The 24,666-nt window shown below is 48.4% G+C and overlaps 1 protein-coding gene across 1 annotated transcript in view; it reads left to right on the top strand.

The window, feature by feature from the left end:
* The window catches only part of LOC115476628 (suppressor of tumorigenicity 14 protein-like), a 173,401-nt gene that overhangs the window by 113,677 nt on the left and 35,058 nt on the right, over nt 1-24,666 (top strand). The window contains exon 5 of the mRNA XM_030213105.1: nt 22,413-22,576. Within this exon, the coding sequence (XP_030068965.1) occupies nt 22,413-22,576 (164 nt within the window). The remainder of the gene's footprint in view (nt 1-22,412; nt 22,577-24,666) is intronic.

Here is a 24,666-nt window from a genome sequence, read left to right as displayed (position 1 = left end):
CCTTTATTTTTCACAGGTGGCTGCATGATCAGGCCACAGTCCTGACCTCAGTTTGAATGCTCCCCTTTTATAATTGTTCAAGATTGAGGAGTTTAATTTAGCCAAAATTATTTTTTTGATGACCCAGAAAGCTCCCAGTGGCTTTAAGCAGTACACTAAGAGGCTCATTTTCAAAGCACTTAGCCTCCCAAAGTTGAACTTAGCCTCCCAAAGTGCTTTGAAAATATGCCTCTAAGTGTTGTCGCACTATTTCATTCACAGACCACAACTGGTGCATTGGGTGCCTTAAGCCAAATCATGACCCCTCAATCTATGATCTTTGTCTTCATAGGCAGACCAGGACACAGAGAGTACGATTGGCTCAACTGGAGAAGCTTTTTGGCTCTTTAAAGGCCGAACCATCATCTTCGGCACTGGCGATATCGACCTCCATCGCTGCTCCAACACCAGTAAAATCTGGGAGTGCACTGGCATTGAGTGGATCTCCACCTGCCTCGACACTGGGCACTGTTAGCAGACCCTAGAACTGGTCAGCATCGGACCTGGCACCAGGGAGACGCTTGGATTCGGCGGCATCCTCAGCACTGGGGGATCGAGATTCTAAGCATCAGGGGATGCCCAAGAAGCATAAGCATTGGTCCTCAACTGACAGTACCAGGAGCACTGGGGCATCAGACTCCGAGATACTACTACTAATAGCATTTATATAGCGCTACCAGATGCACGCAGTGCTGAACATTTGACATAGAGAGACAGTCCCTGCTCAAAGAGCTTACAATCTAAGTAAAACAGACAAGACATTACGGGCAAAGGAATTACAGGGTAAAGAGGAACAGGGGAGGAGGAGGGCAATGAGGAGCGGCTAGGAGCCAAAGACAGTAGTGAAAAGGTGAGCCTTCAGCATAGATTTAAAAACAGGTAGAGATGGAGCTAGACGTATGGCTCGGGAAGACGGTTCCAGGCATAAGGTGCAGCAAGATAAAAGGAACGAAGTCTGGAGTTAGCGGTGGAGGAGAAGGGAGACGACAAGAGAGACTTGCTCAGACAGCGGAGTTCACGGGGAGGAATGTAGGGAGAAAAGAGAGAGGAGAGGTAATGAGGGGTCATAGAGTGGATACTTTTAAAGGTCAGTAAGAGAAGTTTGAATTGTATATGGAAGCGGACAGGGAGCCAGTGAAGAGACTTGAGAAGTGGGCTAGTGTGGGCATAACGATTCTGGCGGAAAATAAGTCGAGCTGCAGAATTCTGAACAGATTGGAGAGGAGAAAGATGATTGAGCGGAAGACCAGTGAGAAGTAAATTGCAATAGTCCAGGCGAGAAGTAACAAGGGTGTGAATAAGTGTTTTGGTGGCGTGTTCAGAAAGGAAGGGGCGAATTTTGCTAATGTTGAAGATAAAGAAGCGACAAAGTTTTGGCGATTTGTTGAATATGAGCAGAGAAGGAGAGAGAAGAGTCGAAGATGACTCCAAGGTTACGAGCCGAGGAGACAGGGAGGATATGAGAGCCATTAACAGAGATAGAGAATGGGGTTAGAGGGGAGGAGGGTTTAGGGGAGAAAATGAGAAGTTCAGTTTTAGCCATGTTTAATTTGAGATGGTGTTGAGACATCCAGGCAGCAATGTCAGACAAGCAGGCAGAGATTTTGTCTTGAATTAAGGTTGAGATTTCAGGGGTGGAGATGTAGATCTGAGAGTCATCAGCGTAAAGATGCTACTACTACTACTACTATTTAGCATTTCTATAGCGCTACAAGGCGTACGCAGCGCTGCACAAACATAGAAGAAAGACAGTCCCTGCTCAAAGAGCTTACAATCTAATAGGCAAAAAATAACGTAATCAAATCAATCAATTAATGTGTATGGGAAGGAAGAGAGGAGGGTAGGTGGAGGCGAGTGGTTACAAGTGGTTACGAGTCAAAAAGCAATGTTAAAGACAGGGGCGTAGCTACGGGTGGGCCCAGGCCCACCCAATCACAGCTCAGGCCCACCCAAGTTGTCCTGCTCCTCCAATCCGGTACTGGTCTTCTAGGTGCCAGTTGGGCTGCAGGGAGAGTGTACAGCCTGAGCCTTTCAGTTCTTCCCTGGCTCAGCTGGCGTAGCTAGGGGGGGCGGTCGCTCCCCCAAATAGATTTGTTGACAAAAACGGCGCCTATGTGCATTCACCGTCATTTAGTTCCTGCAGCGCACGCAGTCGCGGTGCTGCCTATGCGCATGGAAAGCTGTCTTCCCGCTTGCACGCGGTGCCACTTACCAGAGAGTGCGCTGGCTGGATCGGATTCGTGCCTTGCTGCAGATGGTTGGCGGCGTCGCCTGCTTGCCGCTTCTCAGCTGCCTGCTGCCCGCGCACTCCCAGTCTCCTGTCTCCCATCTTCTCACTGTGAAGCCAAGAGAAGGAGCAGAACGTCGTCCATAGAGCTCAGCCGCAGCCAATGTGGTAGTAAAGTAGCTTACCACACAAGGCTGCTGCGGCTGAGATGAGCTCTCTCAACGACGTTCTGCTCCTTGAAGGGAAAAGACATTATTGGGCCCTTGCTGCCTGGGTCAACCTTCAGTTGAGAGTGAGACCCCTAGAGTCAGCACTCACCATGGCCCCAAACAGGAACAGGAGTCAGAATATGGAGCACAGTTTGCAAAGCTGCCCAGGTAAAAGAAACACTTTTTAACATGTACAGTGAGTGTTTGCTGGGGGCGGGCTCTTCACAGCCTAGGGGAAGAAAGGTATATTGAATCATTAAATATGCATTTTTCCCCTAGGCAGTGTAGAGCCCATCCCCTCCCATAAACCCACCAACAATTAATTAATTTTCTGGGTGGGAGTGCGCTCAATGCCCAGTTTAAAATAATAATTTTAAAAAGTTGTATATCTTTTTACGTTGGCGAGTTTTGGGGTGGGGAAGTTCTCTGCTGTGCCCAGCTTAAAATTAAAAAAAAAGTTTTATATTTAATGTAGGTAGGTTTCTGGGTGGGGGTGGGCTCTGCAGTGGTGTGCTTCAGGCATGCCAGACTATGGTGGGATGAGTAGGGGGTAGGACAGGGCTGACACTAGGCTACAGGGAGGGGTGGGGGGTAGGGTGGGGCTGATGCCTAGGTACGGGATGGATGTGGGAAAGGGGAGGGCTGATGCCAGGTTATAGGGATAGATGGGGGGTAGTGTAGAGAAAGGAAGGGCTGATGCCAGGCTACAGGGATGGATGGATGGGGGGGGGGGGGTAGGAAAGGAAGGGTAGGACTGATGTCGGGCTACAGGGAGGAATGGAGGGGTAGGGAAGGACAGAGCTGATGCTGGGCAATTCATGAGGGTTGGTCTGTGTTCTGCATGTGACCAAAGTGATTCTTCTGGCATGTGGTTTGTGTTGGGATCTATTTTAGTCTGAGTAGTCTTCCAGTGAGACCCGTATTGCTGTTGTGTATATTCACTGCTGCCTTTTTAAAGGTACTGTTATTAGTTTTTGTGTGTTCAGAATTGGTGGTGTTAAAGTTTGCTACATAGGCTTTGAGTATGTATGTGGTTTATATTAATTCTGGACAGCTGTTGGGCAGACTGTTTATTAGAAATCCTTCATCAAGTGCACTTTAAGGCATTATTTAGGAGTATCTCAAGAAATGCTACTCTCACTTATATACATAGTGCCCACCCATATTAGCTCTGGGCCCACCCAAAATGTCAGGTCTGGCTACGCCACTGGTTAAAGAGGTGGGCTTTCAGTCTAGATTTAAAGGTGGCCAAGGATGGGGCAAGACGTAGGGGCTCAGGAAGTTTATTCCAGGCGTAGGGTGCAGCGAGAGAAGGTGCGAAGTCTGGAGTTGGCAGTAGTGGAGAAGGGAACAGATAAGAAGGATTTATCCATGGAACGGAGTGCACGGGAAGGGGTGTAGGGAAGGACGAGTGTGGAGAGATACTGGGGAGCAGCAGAGTGAGTACATTTATAGGTTAGTAGAAGAAGTTTGAACAGGATGCGAAAACGGATAGGGAGCCAGTGAAGCGACTTGAGGAGAGGGGTAGTATGAGTAAAGCGACCCTGGCGGAAGATGAGACGGGCAGCAGAGTTTTGAACTGACTGGAGAGAGGAGAGGTGACTAAGTGGGAAGCCAGCAAGAAGCAGATTGCAGTAGTCTAAACGAGAGGTGACAAGGGTGTGGATGAGGGTTTTGGTAGAGTGCTCTGAAAGAAAGGGGCGGATTTTACGGATGTTGTAAAGAAAGAAACGACAGGTCTTGGCAATCTGCTGGATATGAGCAGAAAAGGAGAGAGAAGAGTCAAAGATGACCCCAAGGTTTCGAGCTGAGGAGACATGGAGAATGAGAGAGCCATCAACAGAAATAGAAAACGGGGGGAGCGGGGAGGTGGGTTTGGGGGGGAAAATGAGAAGCTCGGTTTTGGTCATATTTAATTTCAGGTGGCGTTGAGACATCCAGACAGCAATGTCAGACAAGCACGCTGAAACTTTGGTTTGGATGCAAGGTGAGATATCAGGGGTAGAAAGGTAGATTTGGGAGTCATCAGCATAGAGATGGTAGGAAAAGCCATGGGATGAGATTAATGAACCAAGGGAAGAAGTGTAGATAGAAAAGAGGAGGGGACCAAGAACAGAACCCTGAGGTACACCGACAGGCAGAGGGATAGAAGTAGAAGAGGATCCACCAGAGTGAACACTAAAGGTGCGGAGGGAGAGGTAGGAAGAGAACCAGGAAAGGACAGAGCCCTGGAATCCAAGTGAGGACAGAGTATCAAGAAGTATGCTGTGATCGACAGTGTCAAAAGCAGCGGAAAGATCAAGAAGAATGAGGATGGAATATTGACCTCTGGATTTAGCCAGTAATAGGTCATTAGAGACTTTAGTAAGCGCAGTTTCAGTTGAGTGGAGAGGGCGAAAACCAGATTATAGTGGTTCAAGAATAGCATGTGAGGAGAGAAAATCAAGGCAGCGGAGAGAAAAGGAAGGAGGGAGATGGGTCGGTAATTAGAGGGACAAGTAGGGTCGAGTGAAGGCTTCTTAAGGAGAGGTGTGACCACAGCATGTTTAAAGGCAGCAGGGACAGTCGCAGTGGAAAGTGAGAGGTTGAGAATGTTACAGATAAATGGAATAAGAGCAGGAGAGATGGCATTAAGAAGGTGGGTGGGAATGGGATCAGAGGAACTGGTGGTACATTTTGAGGAAGAAAGGAGAAGTGTAGTTTCCTCAATAGTAACTTCAGGAAAGGAGGAAAGGGAATGAGGGGAAGGAGAGAGAGGAGAACGGACTAGTGGAGGGAGAGGTGGTGAGGTAGAGAATGCAAGGTTTATCTTTTGAACCTTGTCGTGAAAGAATTCAGCAAGGGTCTGAGGAGATAATGAAGGGGGAGTTGGGGGAGGGGGCACCTTGAGGAGAGAGTTCAATGTGGTGAAGAGAAATCGAGGGTTAGAGCCAAAAGAGTTGGTCAGTTGGATATAATAATCCTGTTTGGCACGTAAAAGAGCAGATTGGAAGGAGGTCAGCATGAACTTAAAGTGTAAGAAATCAGCAAGGGCCTGAGATTTCCGCCAGAGGCGTTCAGCGGAGTGGGTACAGGAATGTAGGTAGCGGATATTAGAAGTCAGCCAAGGTTGGGGTTTTGTACGCCTTATAGGGCGGGTCATCAAAGGTGCAAGAATGTCTAAGGCAGAGGATAGAGTATTGTTGTAGGAAGAAACAGCCTCGTTGACAGACGTGGATGGTGCCACAGTAGAGAGGAGGTTTGAAACATGGGAGGATAGAGATGAAGGGTCAATATCGTGAAGATTCCTAGATAAATTAGATAAGATAGGACGGGACTGGGAGGGAGGAGATTTAAGTGTGAAAGTTATAAGATGGTGATCAGAGAGGGGAAGATCAGAGGCAAGGAAACTAGAGGGTGAACAGTTGGAGGAGAAGATGAGATCAAGACAGTGACCATTTTGATGAGTGGGGGAGGTGGAGCATAGTTGGAGATTAAAGGAGGACGTTAAAGCGAGTAACTTGGAAATATAAGCGTTGGAAGGATCATTAGCAGGAATATTAAAGTCACCAAGGATGAGAGATGGGGAGGAAGGATCATGGAAGAAGGCAAGCCAGGCATCAAAGTCACTGAGAAAGGATGAAAGGGACTTATCAGGGGGACGATAAATGGCCGCTATTCGAAGAGGCAGAGGAGAGAAAAGGTGGATAGAGTGGACTTCAAAGGAGGAAAAACAGTGAGATTGAGGTGGAAGAAGGGGTTGAAATCTGGAGGAGGGAGAGAGAAGTAGTCCAACACCGCCCCTGCGACCAGCAGGGCAAGGAGTATGTGAAAATAGATAACCGCCATGGCACAGGGCTGCGTCTGAAGCAGAGTCATCAGGGCAGAGCCAGGTTTCTGTTATGGCGAGCAGATGGAGGTGACGCGAGATAAAGAGATCCTGGATGTAGGGGAGTTTGTTACAGATAGAGCGGGCATTCCATAGGGCGCAAGAGAAGGGCAGAGAAGAGGAGGGGAGTAGAGAAATAGAGAGGAGGTTAGAGAGGTCGTGGTGAGGTCTGTAGAGTTGGGATAATAGTTGGTGAGGGGGCCAGGATTGGGATTGATGTCACCGGCTAAGAGAAGGAGTAAAAGAGAGCGGAGGAGAGTAGGAGAGGTGTGGCCACGAAGGCGTCGAAGGCGAGAGGTATTTAGGTGGAATGGGGAAGGCAAAATGGAGGGAAGAAAGAGACGGCGATTAAAAGCCAAGAGGGAGGAAGAGGGTAGGAGAGAAGGTGAGGTGATGAAGTTGATGGATGGGCAGTGAGTTCCTGTAGTGGAGAGAGGTAGGAGGTGAGGGAAAAGATTAGGAAGGGACAGGGCTAGGAAGAGAATGTGAATAGGGGCCATAAATGACTGAGGTACTTTAGCAACTGGGAAGAAGATTAGATGTAAAGAGAAAAGAGCGGAGGCCCTGAGTGGATCGGAGTGGACCTGGGTGTCACCCCGGAGAAGGCTGTAAGGATATGCAGATGAGCTGCAAGTCCTCCACAGCACCTGAAAGGCAGCCGGTGGTAGAGCTGGGCACTTCTCAGCTGAGGAAAGGCTTACCAGGGGTTAGGCCGAAGCCAGCATTCCTCCCCCTGAGGGTCGCCTGATCCTAGCCAAAAAGCACCTGGAAACTCTGGGCACCTAGAGTGGAGGCCCTGAGTGGATCGGAGTGGACCTGGGTGTCACCCCGGAGAAGGCTGTAAGGATATGCAGATGAGCTGCAAGTCCTCCACAGCACCTGAAAGGCAGCCGGTGGTAGAGCTGGGCACCTCTCAGCTGAGGAAAGGCTTACCAGGGTCCGTCCAGGGGCCTGTCGGTACGGACAGTGGTTGTAGCTTCCCCATGGGGGTCCCGATTACCGGTTTGGTCCGGGCGCACACAGGACAGGTGGTGACAAATTGAAGAATGTCCCGCCTCATCTGAGGCCATTGATACTGTCTGGCAATGAGACGCAGAGTCTTTTGATACCCAAAATGTCCCGCCCATCTGGACGAATGCCCCCATTGCATTACCTTTGCTCGTTCAGCGGCCGGCACTAGTTCTTTCGTAGGAGCGACCTCCCCCACGGCCGCGCTGAGGCATGCCGGATCCAACATGGAATGGGTCTCCTTAGTCTCCTCTGGAACCTCAAATGCTCTGGAGAGGGAGTCCGCAGGGGTATTTTGAGCAGCAGCCTGAAAGACCAATTGAAAATGAAATCTGGCGAAAAACAATGACCACCGGGCTTGTCGGGGACTGAGCCGTTGAGCCTCTTGTAGATACAGTAGATTCTTGTGGTCAGTGATCACCGTGAATCGATGTTCCGCTCCCTCCAGCAGATGTCTCCATTCCTTCAGGGCTAATTTCAATGCTAAGAGCTCTCTGTCCCCTACTGTATAATTACATTCCGCCGGGGAGAATCTACGAGAGAAGAAAGAGCAAGGCTGGCGCCGGCCCTTGGAATTCACTTGCGAGAGGACCGCCCCGGCTCCCAAAGCGGACGCGTCCACTTCCACAATAAAGGGTTTTTCTGGATCCGGGGCTAACAAAATGGACGCTGAGTTGAATGCCTCCTTTACCTGGCGAAAAGCCACCTGCGCCTCGGGCGGCCAGTCCCGGACCTTCGCGTTTTTTCTAGTGAGCGCTGTCAACGGCGCCGTCAGTTGTGAATACTGGGGAATAAACTGGCGATAGTAGTTCACGAATCCCAAAAAACGTTGTAGTGCTTTCAATCCCAGCGGTTGTGGCCATTCTCGAATCGCCCGGAGTTTGTCCGGCTCCATCTGTAGCCCTCCGGGTAACAGAATGTGTCCCAAAAATGGTAGCGACCTCTGATGAAAAGCGCACTTGCTCAGCTTAGCAAACAGGCGGTATTGTCGTAACCGCTGCAGCACTGCGCGAACATGACTCACATGTTCCGCGGGGTTTTGGGAAAACACCAAGATGTCGTCCAGATATACAATCACCGTGGAGTTCAGCAAATCCTCGAGCACAAAATTAATAAGTCGCTGAAACACCGCAGGGGCATTACATAGGCCAAATGGCATCAACCGATACTCGAAATGTCCCACGTGGATGTTAAAAGCCGTCTTCCATTCGTCCCCTCGCCGGATTCGCACTAAGTTGTAGGCCCCCCGTAAGTCTAACTTGGTAAACATCTGGGCTCCTTGCAGCCTGTCAAAGAGTTCGGGAATGAGCGGTAGAGGAAAGCGATCCTTTACCGTGATGGCATTTAACCCCCGATAATCAATACAGGGCCTCAAGGAGCCATCCTTCTTAGTAACAAAAAAGAATCCGACCCCGGCCGGGGACGTAGAGGGCCGGATGAAGCCTCTTCGCAGATTCTCCCAGATGTACTCCTGCATTGCCTTGGACTCCCCTCGGGACAGGGTATACAGTCGGCCCCGCGGTGGCATGGTATCTGCCATCAAGTTAATGGCACAGTCGAACGACCGATGAGGCGGTAGAACCTCCGCCTCTATTGGACTAAACACATCTGCAAAGTCTCTATAGTCCATAGGCAGGGAGCCCAGCTCAACCCGTGCCCCCCCGGGCACACTAGCTAAGGCAGGGCAGCTGCCGGTCCGGCCCTTACAACAGTTCTCCCGACAGGAACTACCCCAAGCTCGGATGCTTCCCACGGTCCAGTCAATAACCGGGCTATGACTCCGTAGCCATGGCAATCCTAGGACCACCGGATGAATGGTCCGGGATAGAACCAGGAATTGAACTTCTTCCCGGTGATCCTCCCCCACCTGTAATCCCAAAAAGGGGGTGATCTCCGTGACTGGCTGCGGTAATGTAGTTCCCTGGATGGAGGTTATTTGCAGCGCCGCGGGAGCGTGGGCCAGCCCATCTGTTGCAGTAGTTCGTGCCCGATGAAGTTGCCCCCCGACCCAGAGTCCACTAGGGCTCGGGTCTGGATCGTGGTCTCGTGCCATCGTAGTATTACTGGCAGTGTGATTAGGGAATCCGGCAGGGGAGCGGAATGCCCCAAGACCCCTCCCCTCAAGGTGCCTTGGGGGAGACGTTTCCCGTCCGGGAGGGACAGGCTCGGATAAAATGTCCAGCCTCACCACAATAGAGGCACAGTCCGTCCCACAAGCGTTTCTTCCTGTTGGAGGGAGCCAGCCGCTGACGGCCCATCACCATCGGCTCCTCCCCATTCTCCTTGGAGTCCCGGTTCCCACGGCGAGGGGACGGCCCCTTAGCAGTCCGGGACGTTCCCCGCGCCCACTTCTGCCGTTCTGCCCGGGCTCTAGCTCGCTCCTGGAACCGGGTATCTACTCGGATACAGAGCGAAATCAGGGCATCCAATTGGCCCGGGACTTCCCGTCCTGCCAATTCGTCCTTGATTCGTTCTTGTAACCCCTCCATAAAAATTGCCATTAGGGACTCCGGGTTCCAACGGAGCTCCGTGGCTAAAGTCCGGAACCGAATGGCATAATCGGCCACCGTCCCGTCCCCCTGATGAATTCGCAGCAGTTCCGACGCCACGGAAGATGGTCTCCCAGGAAGGTCGAACACCATACGGAAACGGCGCTGAAATTCACTATAGTCATCCAAGATGGGGTCCTGTTGTTCGTTTAGTGGGGCCACCTAGGCTAGGGCCTTCCCTTCGCATAGGCCCATGATATATCCCACTTTACTTTGGTCCGAAGCAAATGTTTCCGGTTGCATCCGGAAGGCCAGGTTGCACTGATTGAGGAATCCCCGGCAACCTCCGGGGGCCCCATCGTATCGTGCCGGCTCAGGGAACCGAGGTCCCGTGCGGAACCCTCCCGAACGGGGAGCTGCTGCGGCCCCCTGGACCGCAGCGGCCTGGTTCTGTACCTGAAGCGTTGAAAGTTGGGAGCATACGTTTTGGAGCGCCCCCGACAGGGCGTTCAGCTGCTCCTGCTGCTGCTGGAGTACCTTGGCCAGGTCCCGTAGATCAGGCTGCGTAGGCGAGCTCATGGCTTCCGTTTCCTGTCCTGCGCGGTTATTGGTGAGCCCTTAGGTTCCCTGAGGCCCGGTAAGACCTCCGAGGACCGCCGCGCACCCCGAATCTTCACCCGTGGCGACCGCCGTTCACCGAGGGTTGAGCCCCCAGCTGCAGGCGGCCAGCAGGACTGCTGGAACCGCGGGGTGACGGCCGGCCTGGCCGGTAGTCAGCAACTCAGTCTCTAAAGGGCAGCTAGCAAGGACGGCTAGCACTGAAAAGGGACACAGTTACTGAAGGTGGCTAGCAAGGGCGGCTAGCTGGAAGAGGAACTCAAGGTTTGAGGGTGGCTAGCAAGGACGGCTAGCTTGAAGAGGAACACAGTCTCTGAAGGTGGCTAGCAGGGACGGCTAGCCTGAAGAGGAACACAGTCTCTGAAGGTGGCTAGCAGGGACGGCTAGCTTGAAGAGGAACACAGTCTCTGAAGGTGGCTAGCAGGGACGGCTAGCCTGTAGAGGAACACAGTCCCTGAAGGCAACACTTCCGATCCACTGTGTGGGCTTCTGACATACGAAACGGAAGCACTGGACTCTTCCCGTTCCGTTGTTTAAATCCCCCGCCAGTCCATCCCCTTCCAATCAGCTGGAGCCAATCCCCCGGCCTAGGTAGGCAAGGGACGCCTGGATTGGCCAGCCTGCCTGGCAGGCGGAGTCTCCTCATCAATGCGCCAATCCGGCGTGAGTAGGCGGGCTGGCTCGCTGGTCCGCTCCAGCGCAGGGAGACGACGACGCTGGCGCCGCCATCTTGGCCGGCGTATCCCCTTCTCCGAGGCCGGCGCTCGCTCCAGCGGATCGCCGGCGCTCGCTCCAGCGGATCGCCGGCCTCGGAGCGACCCGCGGCAGCGCCGGCCCCGTCGGCGGCTCGTCTTCGCCGCCCTGGATCCCGCGGCCTCCGTCGACCTTCGCTCCCCGCTGCAGGAGCCCAGGTAAGGGCCCGGGACGGGACACCCGAGAAATGCTGGCTTCGAGAAAAGCACTCCCCCCTCCTTGGAAGAGGTGCCGGTGCATAGCAGAAAGAGTATCCGTTCCAGATGACCTACCGGACAGAGGGAGGCTCACTTTTTACCTCCAAAGATGGCCCCTTATAACCAACCAGTTGGTGTTTCAAATAGTCTGTCACTGGCACACTCTAAATTGCTATCAGCAACCTCCAGATTGCCCACTGAGTACGTCTTACATGAGCTCTCAGCACAAGCAAGTACTTGTAAAGGAAATCTCCTTTCTTCTGCAGGTCCGAGTAGTCGAACCCATACCACCAGGGGAGGAAGGACAGGGATTCTATTCCAGGTACTTTCTTGTGATCAAGAAAACGGGGGGATTCCAACCCATCCTAGACCTAAGGGTCTTGAACAAATTTCTGGTGAAAGAAAGGTTCAGGTTGATTTCACTGGACATGCTACCCCCCCCCCCCCCCCCCCCTCATTCAGGAAAACAATTGGTTATGCTCTCTGGACTTAAAGAATGCCTATACCCACATTTCGATACTTTGCAGTCACAGGAGGTATCTCAGATTTCGAGTGGGGAAAACATCTCTTCAAGTATCGTGTTCTGCCATTTGGCCTAGCGTCTGCCCCCTGAGTTTCACCAATTGCATGGAGATAGTCATTGCATATCTACGCAGACTACAAGTGTATGTGTTTCCTCACCTGGACAAGACAATTGGCTGGTGAAGAACACATCTCAGGAGTTGGGCATATGAGCTCTAGCACCTAAATGTGGTTAATTATTCAGGTGCTAGAGCTACTGGGGTTTTGCCATAAATTATCCCGTCCCATCTCATTCCAGTATGATAGTCGAGTACATAGAACCCCTGCTGGACGCAGTGCAGGCTTGGGCCTTCCTTCCTTTAGCCAGTGAACCTTAGCTTCCCAATGGTCTCAAGCCATTTGTGTCCTGCTGGAGTTCGCTCATACCCTTCTCTGGTGGACTGCTTGAAACAATTTGACTCTGGGACTTCCATTCCAAATTCCATTGCATCAAAAGGTGTTGACAACGGTTGCATCCAGCCTGGGTTGGGGATCTCATGTGGATGGACTTCACATTCAAGGTCAGTGGTCCACTCAGGAGGCTTATCTTCAAATCCTCAAGCTACTGGCTATTTGGTATGTTCTAAAGGCTTTCAGAGATAAGACTCCAAAACCACATTATCCAATTCAGTCAGACAAACCAGGTTGCGGTGTTTTATGTCAACATGCAGGAGGGTATGAATCCTACCCCTTGTGTCAGAAAGCGGCAGTGGTGTAGCTAGGTGAGGGCCTGGGCCCCCCCAAATTTCATCTGGGCCCCTGGTTTTGCTGGCGGGGGTCCCCAACCCCCGCCAGCTGAAACCTTCTTCAGTACCAGTTTCCAGCGCCACCGCATTCCCTGCCCTGCTCTTTCTTCCTCTTCATGTCCTGCACGCTCCTTTAAGTGAAACTGAACATGCAGGACATAGTAACATAGTAACATAGTAGATGACGGCAGAAAAAGACCTGCATGGTCCATCCAGTCTGCCCAAGACAAACTCATATGTGTATACCTTACCTTGAATTGAATTTGTACCTGTCCTTTTCAGGGCACAGACCATATAAGTCTGCCCAGCAGTATTTCCCGCCTCCCAACCACCAGTCCCGCCTCCCATCACCGGCTCTGGTACAGACCGTATAAGTCTGCCCTCCCCTATCCTTGCTTCCCAACCACCACCCCCTCTTCCCCCCACCTGCTCCGCCACCCAATTTCAGCTAAGCTTCTGAGGATCCATTCCTTCTGCACAGGATTCCTCTATGCATATCCCATGCATGTTTGAACTCCGTTACCGTTTTCATCTCCACCACCTCCCGCGGGAGGGCATTCCAAGCGTTCACCACCCTCTCCGTGAAAAAATACTTCCTGACATCTTTCCTGAGTCTGCCCCCCTTCAATCTCATTTCATGTCCTCTCGTTCTATCGCCTTCCCATCTCCGGAAAAGATTCGTTTGCGGATTAATACCTTTCAAATATTTGAACGTCTGTATCATATCACCCCTGTTCCTCCTTTCCTCCAGGGTGTACATGTTCAGGTCAGCAAGCCTCTCTTCATACGTCTTGGAACGTAAATCCCATACCATCCTCGTAGCTTTTCTTTGCACCGCTTCCATTTTTTTAACATCCTTCACAAGATACGGCCTCCAAAACTGAACACAATACTCCAGGTGGGGCCTCACCAATGTCTTATACAGGGGCATTAAAACCTCCTTTCTTCTGCTGGTCACTCCTCTCTCTATACAGCCTAGCAATCTTCTCGCTACGGCCACCGCCTTGTCGCACTATTTCGTCGCCTTCAGGTCCTCAGATACTATCACCCCAAGATCCCTCTCCCCATCCGTGCCTATCAGACTCTCCCCGCCTAACACATACGTCTCCCTTGGATTTCTACTCCCTAAGTGCATCACTTTGCATTTCTTTGCATTGAATTTTAATTGCCAAACGTTAGACCATTCTTCTAGCTTCTTCAGAGGAAGAAAGGGCAGGGAATGCGGTGGCGCCGGAGACCGGCGCTGAAGAAGGTTCAGCTGGCGGGGGTTGGGGACCCCTGCCAGCAAAGGTATTTTCTGCTGGGGGAGCGGCAAGGTGGTGCAGTTTTACTAATATTAAGTTATTTGGATTCAATGTTTCTACTATTGTACTTTTTGATTTGTCCATTTGCTGCTATGAGGAGTGGCAAGGCGGTGGGGGGAGCGGTGAGGCAGCGGGGCGGCAGACTGAAATGTGCCCCCTCACCTCGGGCTTTGGTCCCATCCCACTGCGAGGTCTGGCTACACCCCTGGGAAGCGGTAGGTATATGGCAATGGGCTCTCCTTCACAGGATGAGCTTCTGTGCTGTATACCTTCCCAGGAAAAAAAATTACCTGGTGGACAGACTCGTCAGAATATTGCAACCGCACAAGTGGTCTCTCAAGAAGGGTGTAGCCCAGAAGATCTTCCGAGAGTGGGGTACTCCCTCGGTGGATCTTTTCACCCCATCACAACAACAAGGACTGTCATTTCTGCTCCAGATTCGGATCATATGGCAGACTAGTGTCAGATGCCTTTCTCCTACATCAGGGAAGAGGGCTTCTGTATATATATCCACCTATACTTCTAATAGAGAAGACCTTGCTGAAACTCAGGCAAGACGGAGGCACTATGATACTGATTACTCCTCATTAGCCACAACAAATATGGTTCCCTCTTCTTCTGGAGTTGTCTTCAGAAGATCTGTGGAGATTGAACTGTTTTCTGACCCTCATCACACAAAATGAGGGGTCCCTTCTGCATCCCAACCTCCAATCCCTGGCCCTCATGGCTTGGATGTTGAGAACGTAGAACTCAAATCCCTTGGATTGCTAATTGGACTGTTTTCTGACAGTCTTCATGCAAAATGAGGGGTCCCTTCTGCATCCCAACCTCCAATCCCTGGCCCTAACGGCTTTGATGTTGAGAACTCGAATCCCTTAGATTGCCTGAGGGTGTCTTCCATGTCTTTCGGGCTTCCAGGAAAGACTCCACTAAGAGGTGGCACTCTTTTAAATGGAGAAGGCTTGCTGTCTGGTGTGAGGGCAAGGCCTTTGATCCCTTCTCTTGCCCTATACAAAAACTGCTTGAGTACCTCCTGCACCTCTCTGAGTCTGGTTTGAAAACCAACTCTGTAAGGGTTCATCTTAGTGCAATTAGTGCTTATCATCAGCGTGTAGGAGGTGAGTCCAATCTCTGTACAGCCTTTAGTTGTTTGCTTCATGAGAGGTTCGTTGTTGACAAAGCTCCCTACCGAACCTCTGGTTGTGTCATGGAATCTCAACATAGTCCTTACCCAGCTGATGAAAGTTCCTTTTGAGCATCTGGATACCTGCCATCTGAAGTTTTTAACCTGGAAAGTTGTTTTTCTGGTGGCAGTCACTTTAGCTGACAGAGTCAGTGAGCTCCAGCCCTAGTAGCTCACCCACCATATATTAAATTTCATCATAACAGAGTAGTCCTCTGCACGCACCCCAAGTTCTTTCCTAAGGTCATGTCGGAGTTCCTTCTTAACCAGTCAATTGTTCTTTAACATTTTTCCCCAGACCTCATGCCCATCCTGGCAAAAGTGTACAATTTTAAAACTGAACTGTACTTTAAGTACTCAACTGTGGAACGCTTTGCCCAAAGCTGTAAGGTCTATCCACAACTATTCAGGAAAATACTGAAAACCATCCTGTTTAAGAAGGCCTATCCCCCTGATCCAGATTAACTTTCTACTTCCTGCGACACAGCTAAATATGGGCAATATTAGACTTTTATTATCACCCCCTCTTCATTTCTTGTAGCTTATACTTATGTTTCTTATCAGGCTTTCTACTTCATCATGTACCTGTATTATTGAACCAGAGCTTTACGGTATTGTGTAAGCCACATTGAGTCTGCAACTAAGTGGGAAAATATGGGATATAAATGTGTTAAGTAAATAAATAAATATATACTTTAGACTGCAAGTAAGCCTTAGCCTTCTATCTGGAGCGGACTAAAGCCCATAGACAGTCCATCCATCTTTTCATTTCTTTTGACCCAAACAGGTTGTGGGTGGCCATCGGCAAGCACACACTTTCAAACTGAATAGCAGACTGCATCTCCTTTGCTTATGCCCAGGCTGGGCTGACTCTTGAGGGACATGTCACAGCTCAGAATGTCAGAACCATGGCTGTGTCAGTAGCCCACTTGAGATCAGCCTCCATAGAGGAGATTTGCAAGGTTGCAACATGGTCTTCAGTCCACACATTCACATCCCACTACTGTTTGGATCAGGACACCTGACACAACATCGGTTCGAACAGGCAGTTCTGCAGAATTTGTTCTGTGCATAGAATTCAACTCCACCTCCTAGGCCCTGTTTTCTTGATTCCATTATCTTAGCTTTCTTGTTTGCAGTGAGTCTGGTAGCTAGCATTTCCCACATATGGGAATAACGTGGCCTGCTTGTCCTCTGAGAAAGCAAAGATACTTACCTGTAGCTGGTATTCTCCAAGGACAGCAGGCCACTTATTCTTGCATACCCTTCCACCTCCCCTATGAGTTGTTTTTCATTGTACTCTTTATACTTTTCACCTGACTGAGAGACCCATGCTCAAGTGCCAGGTGGGAAGACACCAGCGCATGTGTGCTGGGACGTTGCTAGAACTTTATATAGTTCTAGCAATTCAGCATCCTCAATGGGACTCCGTCAGATGACGTCACCCGCATGTGAATATAAGCAGCCTGCTGTCCTCAGAGAACACCAGCTATGGGGTGGTATCTTTGCTTTCAGTCTTAAGGCTCTGGTTAGAGATAAGCTAGAGATGAAGAGCAGTATATGACTGGACTTGCAATTTACAGATTTTTCTCCCCCACCATACATTGGGGAAAATGTTCAGGTACTATTGTACAGAAATACTGCAAGTACCCAAGGAAGCTGTACCTCTGCTTTCCAGGTTGAGTTATGTGGATTCCAAGAGTTTGAATTCTTCAATAGATGTTCTGGATGCGTCTGCTGGTAGGCTCGATTTAACTTTCCAGAAATTTCATAATGAGGTGTTCTGTGCTGGAGTGCAATAGAAATTTGATAGAGTACCTTTTTGAAGAAATTTACCCAAGGCACTGTATGGCAAGAATCATCTGGACAATGGATATTCAAGTGTTTCTGTGTGTTTAGAGCAGTCCTTTTCTGAGCCATATGATTTTTGCGTTTCCTGATCTTTTTTTCCAGGGTGAATTGGGCGAGACACACAGCCATTTTTGCTTTGAAGTCTCAAGTAGTAGATCTTACTGCTTCTTATTTAGGTTTCTGTGTAAATATTCGAAGATGGATGATAACTGAATTTTGTGTGTGGTCTATTGGGGTTTTTTTTTTTTAATTCGGAGGAAATTGGGAATTATTTGGGGAATATGAAGATCTGAGCAAGGAATTGATCTCTTTATAGTGTTTTATAATGTTCTTATCTCACGATTGTGTATCTCTGGCTGCAGCCTTTCCTTTTGTGTATGTTGTAGAGGTAAACCCTATGCCTCTATTTGCTTTGAAGGTTCCCTCTCTTTATTCTTCTTTCTTATTTATACCTAAAAAAAAAAAAATGGAAAAAGGAGGAAAACAGTCCCAAGAAAGCATATAATACTAAGGGTGTTTTTTTTTTGTTAATAAGGACAGATGTTCCGCATAGGTGACTATAAAAGGCCTGCCTTCGATATGAGCCCTAAATTGACTGACTGAGGGCCAGATGCACTAAACTTAACAAGCCCTTAACGAGCCACTAACAAGCAAGTAGTAAACCCTGGCATGCACTAAATACTTTTTTCCGACGACGGTAGCAGCTAACGAACACGGAATGCAGATGAGCAAATTGTGTAGAAACCCCTATTGTGATGAGATGCACTAACCTTTTCCGATTGCCTTAACGCCGGAAAACTGTGGAAAATTTAACGAGAGGTCTGTACCTCTCGTTGGGGCTGCGCGGGATTGGAAAACTTCATAAAATGTGTAAAAAAAAAAAAATTGGGGGGGGGGGGGGGCAAAAAAGGCCAAGTGCTCGTCATGGACGGCCATTATGGGAGTGCTCCACCCGAAAAACAGCCCAAATGCTGAAATCAAACAGGCTCCGATACTGCAGGCTCTTTTTTGGACCCTGGAATAATAAAAACATCTTTTTTGGCCGTGCTTCACTCAGCTGAGAGACCTGGAAGTCTCTGAGCCAATCACAGTGTGTTTAGCTCGGCTGAACACGTTGTGATTGGCTCATGGACTTCCAGGTCTCAGCTGAGTGAAGCACTGCCAAAAAAAGACGTTTTTATTATTAAGGGAGCCAAAATAAACGTGTTTTTTTTTGGATGGGCGCCCATTTTGGTCGCCTTCCCCCTTTGCAATAATAAAAACATCTTTTTTGGTCGTGCTTCACTCAGCTGAGACCTGGAGCTAAACGTACTGTGATTGGCTCAGAGACTTCCTGGTCTCTCAGTTGAGTGAAGCACGGCCAAAAAGGACGTTTTTATTATTCTGAATGATGTCCAAAAAAGAGCCTGCAGCATCGGAGCCTGTTTGTTTTGTTTTTTTTAATAAAACTGCGCTTTAAAAAAAAAAAGGCCCCCCCCTCGCCCCCCATAATAAAAATGTCCTTTTTGGCCGTGCTTCATTCAGCTGAGAGACCTGGAAGTAAGGGAGGGACATCCAAGTCAGTACAGTTGTGGCCAAGTGGTTAGAGCCAGGGGCGTATCTGGACTCCGGCGGTAGGGGGGGCCAGAGCCAGAGGGAGGGGGCACATTTTAGCGCCCCCCCCCGCCGCCGCCGCCGCCGAGCCCCCACCGCCACCAATAACTTAGTCTCTCCACCCCCCTCCCGCCGCCAACCCTCCCCCGCTGCCGTTCTTACTTTTGCTGGCGGGGGACCCCAACCCCCGCCAGCCGAGGTCTGCTTCCACCTGCCGCTGCCTTCAAAACTTCTTCTTCAGCCGGCGGGGGACCCCAAACCCCCGCCAGCCGCCCCGCGCTGTTTAAAATTCATCTTCGGCCTCCGTGGCCGTGCTGCTGGGATAGGCGGCGCTGTTGAAATCCACTTCGGAGTCTGACGTCGCAGCACGTACAACGTACAACGACGTCAGACTCCGAAGTGGATTTCAACAGCGCCGCCTATCCCAGCAGCACGGCCACGGAGGCCGAAGATGAATTATAAACAGCGCGGGGCGGCTGGCGGGGGTTTGGGGTCCCCCGCCGGCTGAAGAAGAAGTTGTGAAGGCAGCGGCAGGTGGAAGCAGACCTCGGCTGGCGGGGGTTGGGGTCCCCCGCCAGCAAAAGTAAGAACGGCAGCGGGGGAGGGTTGATGGCGGTAGGGGGGGCCAGGGCAAAATCTGCGGGGGCCCAGGCCCCTGAGGCCCCACGCAGATACGCCCCTGGTTAGAGCAATGGTCTTGTAATCCAGAGATGGTGGGTTCAAATCCCACTAATAGTTTTGTTAAAAAAATAAAAAAGGACGAGCACTTGGATTTTTTTCTCCACTTTTTTAAGTTGTATGAAGTCTTTATTGAACATTTATCAAAACAGCATAACAAAATACAGCACTCCAGAACAAGTAAGTAATAGCATAACTGATCAGCTCCAGGTCTCTCTCAGCCAATCCCAGTGTGTTTAGCTGTTACCAGTATCAGCTAAACGCACTGTGATTGGCTGAGAGAGACCTGGAGGGAGGGACGTCCAAAAGGTTTTGATTTGTGTCCTCTCACGTCCCGATTTTCTGAGCTGGAAGGCTCCTCCGTATCGTCAGGTTAGTTTTTATTCTCTTGCTTCTGAACTGTACATTAGCTTGTAGCCTGTAAAAAGAACGTCTTTTTAGAGGGAGTTTTTTTTATAGTGAAGGATGTCCATAAAGGACGTCCTTGGCATGCGCAGAGCATTCCCTTTCCTTAATGCATGCCCGTTCCTTACCGATTCGGTAAGGGAAGGGCTCTAACAATTTTTTAGTGTATCTACCCCCCCAGAAACTGGTTGAGTGAATGGCTACAGAGGGTAGTAGTAAATGGAGCTTTTCCTAAGGATATTAACAGTGGTGTGCCACAAGGTTCAGTTCTTGCGCCAGTTCTTTTTAATACTTTTGTAAATGATATTGCTGAAGGGAGGTCTGGTAAGGTTTGTCTCTTTGCAGATGATATCAAAATCTGCAATAGGGTAGACACCCCTGATGGTGTGGATAACATGAGGAAGGACTTAGCAAAGCTAGAAAAATGGTCTAAAATTTGGTAGCTAAGATTTAATGCTAAAAATGCAGGGTCATGCATTTGGGCTCCAAAAACCCAAGGGAATGGTACAATTTAGGGGGTGAATAACGTTTGTGCATGAAAGAGGAGCAGGACTTGGGTGTGATCGTATGTGATGATTTTAAGATGGCCAAACAGGTAGAAAAGGCGATGGCGAAAGTTAGAGGATACTTGAGTGCATAGGGAGAGGAATGGCCAGTAGGAAAAAGGATGCCCCTGTATAAGACTCTGGTGAGACCTCATTTAGAATATTCTGTACAATTATGGAGACCACACCTCAAGATATAAACAGGATGGAATCGGTCCAAGGGCGGACACTAAAATGATCCGTGGTCTTCATCATAAAGCGTATGGGGACAGACTTAAAAATCTCAATATGTATACTGCAAAGAAGGCAGGAGAGGGGAGATATGATAGAGACATTTAAATACCTGTGTGGTTTAAATGCACAGGAGGCGAGTCTCTTTCAATTGAAAAGAAGCTCTGGAAAAAGGATAAATAGGATGAAGGTGAAAGAAGTAACCTAAGGAAATACTTCATGGAAAGAGTGGAACAGCCTCCTGGTGAAAGTGGTTGAATATTTGAATTCAAGAGAGCTTGGAACAAGTTCATAGGATCGCTAAGGGACTGATAGAGAGAGTAGATGGTATGGATGGGCACACTGGATAGGCCATGTGGTCTTTATTTATTTGTTGCATTTGTATCCCACATTTTCCCACCTCTTTGCAGGCTCAATGTGGCTTACAATACATCATGAATAGTGGAAATACATGAGAAAGTATACATTTAGTAATAACAGAAGGATTTTGGGTAACATGATAATGATAAAACATGATAGTATTTTAACAAGGAAACATAGTAAGAAATATTTAAGAATTATATAAGAAAATATACATTTAGTAATTGCAGAAGGATCTTGGGTAACATGATACCGAAAAACATTTTTCTATGTTTCTATAGGATCTATCTTGGTTTCTTTCTCTGGTATTATTGGAGAGATGTAATTGAAACTGCTTAAATAGTTTACAAGCAATTGTCAAAAAAACAAATTCTGAAGATTGAGGAAGGAGAACAAAAGGGGCTGAGTAGCAGGATAATCCCTGACAGCAGCCCAGTAGGACAGCGCCTTGCTCTGATGAGGCAAATATCACAGGAGTCCTCTTATACATTTATGTTTATTTAAAACTTGATATACTGCCTTTACATAGCAATAGGTCAAAGCGGTTTTACCTAGCTGTCCAAGAAAGCTTTGGAAATATCCTACGACTGATACACTTACAGGGTAGGTCTGTATGGATTGTTTAATTTTTTTTCCAGGTGCTGTAAGAATTTTTGGGCAAAGTGGTGTCCCAGGGATTAAGAATGTTTGTGTTGAAGGGGCTGTGTGCTGCCATGCTTTCATGCTATAGATTTTCCACACTTTTGCATTTACCAGTCCAATTACTGTGCCCACTCTCAGGTGAGGGGGAAATACCTGTACTGTGAAACACCATGTGCACTTGAACTGTAGGGTAAAGTGAGTGGGGTTAAGATAAGGGAGGGAAGGTAGGCATGGAAATCTTGTAGTACAGAATACAGGGAAAAGATTATAAGTTCAATGGGAATTCTGTTAGTACGATATGGATGGGCAGACTGAATGGACCATATGGGAAAGGGAAATGGGACTTGATATACTGCCTTTCTGAGGTTTTTGCAACTACATTCAAAGTGGTTTACATATATTCAGGTACTTATTTTTGTACCAGGGGCAATGGAGGGTTAAGTGATTTGCCCAGAGTCACAAGGAGCTACAGTGGGAATCAAACTTCCCCAGGAGCAAAGTCCACTGCACTAACCACTAGGCTACTCCTCCACTTTTATCTACTGTCATTTTCTGTTTCTGTTACTACTTAGGAGCAGCTGCTTGCATTGAAGGATGTCTATCCACATGGTTAATCAATAGAAATAAAGCAAGATAAATAAGATGGCAACCCTTTATTGGACTTGCATCTATTTTTGTTATATTCCTGTTTATTAACCTTTTAAAGTGGACTAATACTACTTTGTCCATATGGTGGCAGCATCACCACATGGTAAAAAGAGAGGCAGTGGAATCTGAAGGGATGCATTAAATTTTGAAATGTGAGATCTTGGAGAGAAGGCTGATGATGCAGTCTCAGTCTGAGCCCTTCAGAAAGGGAAAAACTGTTCTTCCAATGCTGAATTCTTGTCTTCTGGTTGTTTCAGTGAAGGCAGCACTGTGGCTTATTGCTGGATCCGTTTCCTCATTCCAAATGTCAACAGCAGTGCACTCTCACTCTTCACAGAGAGCCAGATCACAGGGTCACTGAGAGGTACCACTCGAAGTTCTGGGCTGGAGAATATCCGCATCACCTCTGTCTCCCTCTCACGTAAGTCCACAGCTCTCTGCTCTTCAAAGGGTTAAAAAAAAAGCCAGTGTGAGCTTCCTCACTGTTGTCCTGTCCCAGGGACTCCAGTAGTGATATTTGTTCTTAACAGTACCCAGGCACTGTCAGCTTAGACTGTAACAGACTGGATGGTCCAGTATAGTTTCCATTTATTTATTTATTAGGATTTATTTACCGCCTTTTTGAAGGAATTCACTCAAGGCGGTGTACAGTAAGAATAGATCAAACATGAGCAATAGGCAATTAGAGCAGTAAAAATATTCGAACAACAATACAAAGTATGGCATGGTATACTACTTGCAATGACTACACAATATATACTAGAACATTATAATTGGTAGTGAAGGGAAAGGCAAAGTTGTAACATATAGATGAGTAAGAAAGTAGGAAGAATTAGAAAGTTAGGCGATTGATTTGAAGAAAGTTGCACGTGAGGTCAGAGAGATGGTTAAATATTATCTCAGCTAGGGTAGGAGTGGATAAACATGTCCCGCTGCAGTATGTGCAGCCCGAGTCAATCCTTGTGTGTATGAGTGAGACTAACAAGTTAGTTACTTCTTCAATTAAAGGCTTGGTTGAAGAGCCAAGCTTTCACCTGCTTCCTGAAGTAGAGGTAGTCTTGTGTTAAGCGGAGTCTTTCAGGCAATGCATTCCAGAGTGTGGGGGCTACTCCGGAGAAGGCTCGCTTGCGGGTATAACATTGTGTAATGTCTTTTGGAGAGGGTATAGTTAGTGAAAGTCCTTGGGAGGACCTTAGTGTCCTTGGCGGTGTGTGGAGGATCATCCTATTCTTCAGATACTCGAGGCTATTTCCTTTCAGGGCCTTGAAGATCAGACATCGAGTTTTAAATTTAGCCCTGTATTGTACTGGTAGCCAATGAAGTTTTTGCAAAAATGGTGTGATGTGGTCATGTCACTTGCAACCTTCTATGAGTCTTGCTGCTGCATTCTGAATCAACTGGAGCTGGTGCAGGCCCTTTGTAGTCAGACCATTGTATAGTGCATTGCAATAATCTAGTCTTGATGTTACCATGGCATGGACAGCTGGGATAAGATTTACCTTCACGATGTAAGGAGAGAGGCAGCTTAGCTGTCGCAAATAGTAGAAGCAGCTCTTGAAGGTTGCTTGGATTTGGGGAATCAGAGTAAGTGTTGAATCTAACTGTATTCCAAGGTTCCTGACTTGTGATTTGAGGGGGAGTTCATACTTCCCAAAAGGGATTTTGATGTCAGGTATGTATCCACTTGTGTTAGGGACCCAGAGAAGCTCGGTTTTACTTGGGTTCAGGCAACGTTTGTTGTGTTTAGCCCATTCTTGAATTGATGTTAGACAAGTGATCAGTTTATTCAAGGCTGTAGGTAAGTCATTGACTATGTAGTAGAGATTCATCCATTTTGGGTGGACACACAGTTTAAATTTTGCAACCCATCTCCAACTTCCTCCCTTCCTCCACCACACCTCACTCCATACATCTTTTACCTGTCCTCCCAACACTTTTCCCACTAATGCTCTACATATGTCTCAAATATATGGTGCGTTAGTAGACCATTTCAGATCTCTCCCATTTTCAGCTTTGTTCCTTACAAGACCAATTTTTAACTACATTATTACCAGTGTTTTCTAATAATGCTACCAGCCACCAAGTTTAATGATATCCACCTTTCTCAGGGCCAGCCTGAGACTCTCTGATACCCTAGGTCAGTGTTCTTAATGTAAGGCCTGGGGGCCAATGGCAGCCTCCATTGTCTGTTTTTTTCCCCCTGCTCTCTACCCAGGCTCAGGACAGAAAGGGGAAAATGGAAGAGCTTTATGCTTGAAAGACAAGGCACTTCTCAATAGACAAAAGAGAATGCATTTGGAAATGCTCACACCTTAAGGTTGTCCCCCAGTGAAAAGTTTGAAGTTGGGTTGGTGGGGATGGATGTCATTGACACAAATTGATTAGCAGTGCTGTGGCCCCATATGGGAAGATATTTGGCTCCTCATCAGATCAATAGAATCCAAAGTGTCCCCAGCTTAAACATTAATGAAAACCACTGTCCTAGGTGAATCTTCAACCATGACCCACTTC

This window comes from Microcaecilia unicolor, chromosome 8 (genome assembly GCF_901765095.1).
Source record: "Microcaecilia unicolor chromosome 8, aMicUni1.1, whole genome shotgun sequence".
NCBI classification, from domain to species: Eukaryota; Metazoa; Chordata; class Amphibia; order Gymnophiona; family Siphonopidae; genus Microcaecilia; species Microcaecilia unicolor.
This window is presented reverse-complemented; position numbering and strand designations above follow the sequence as displayed.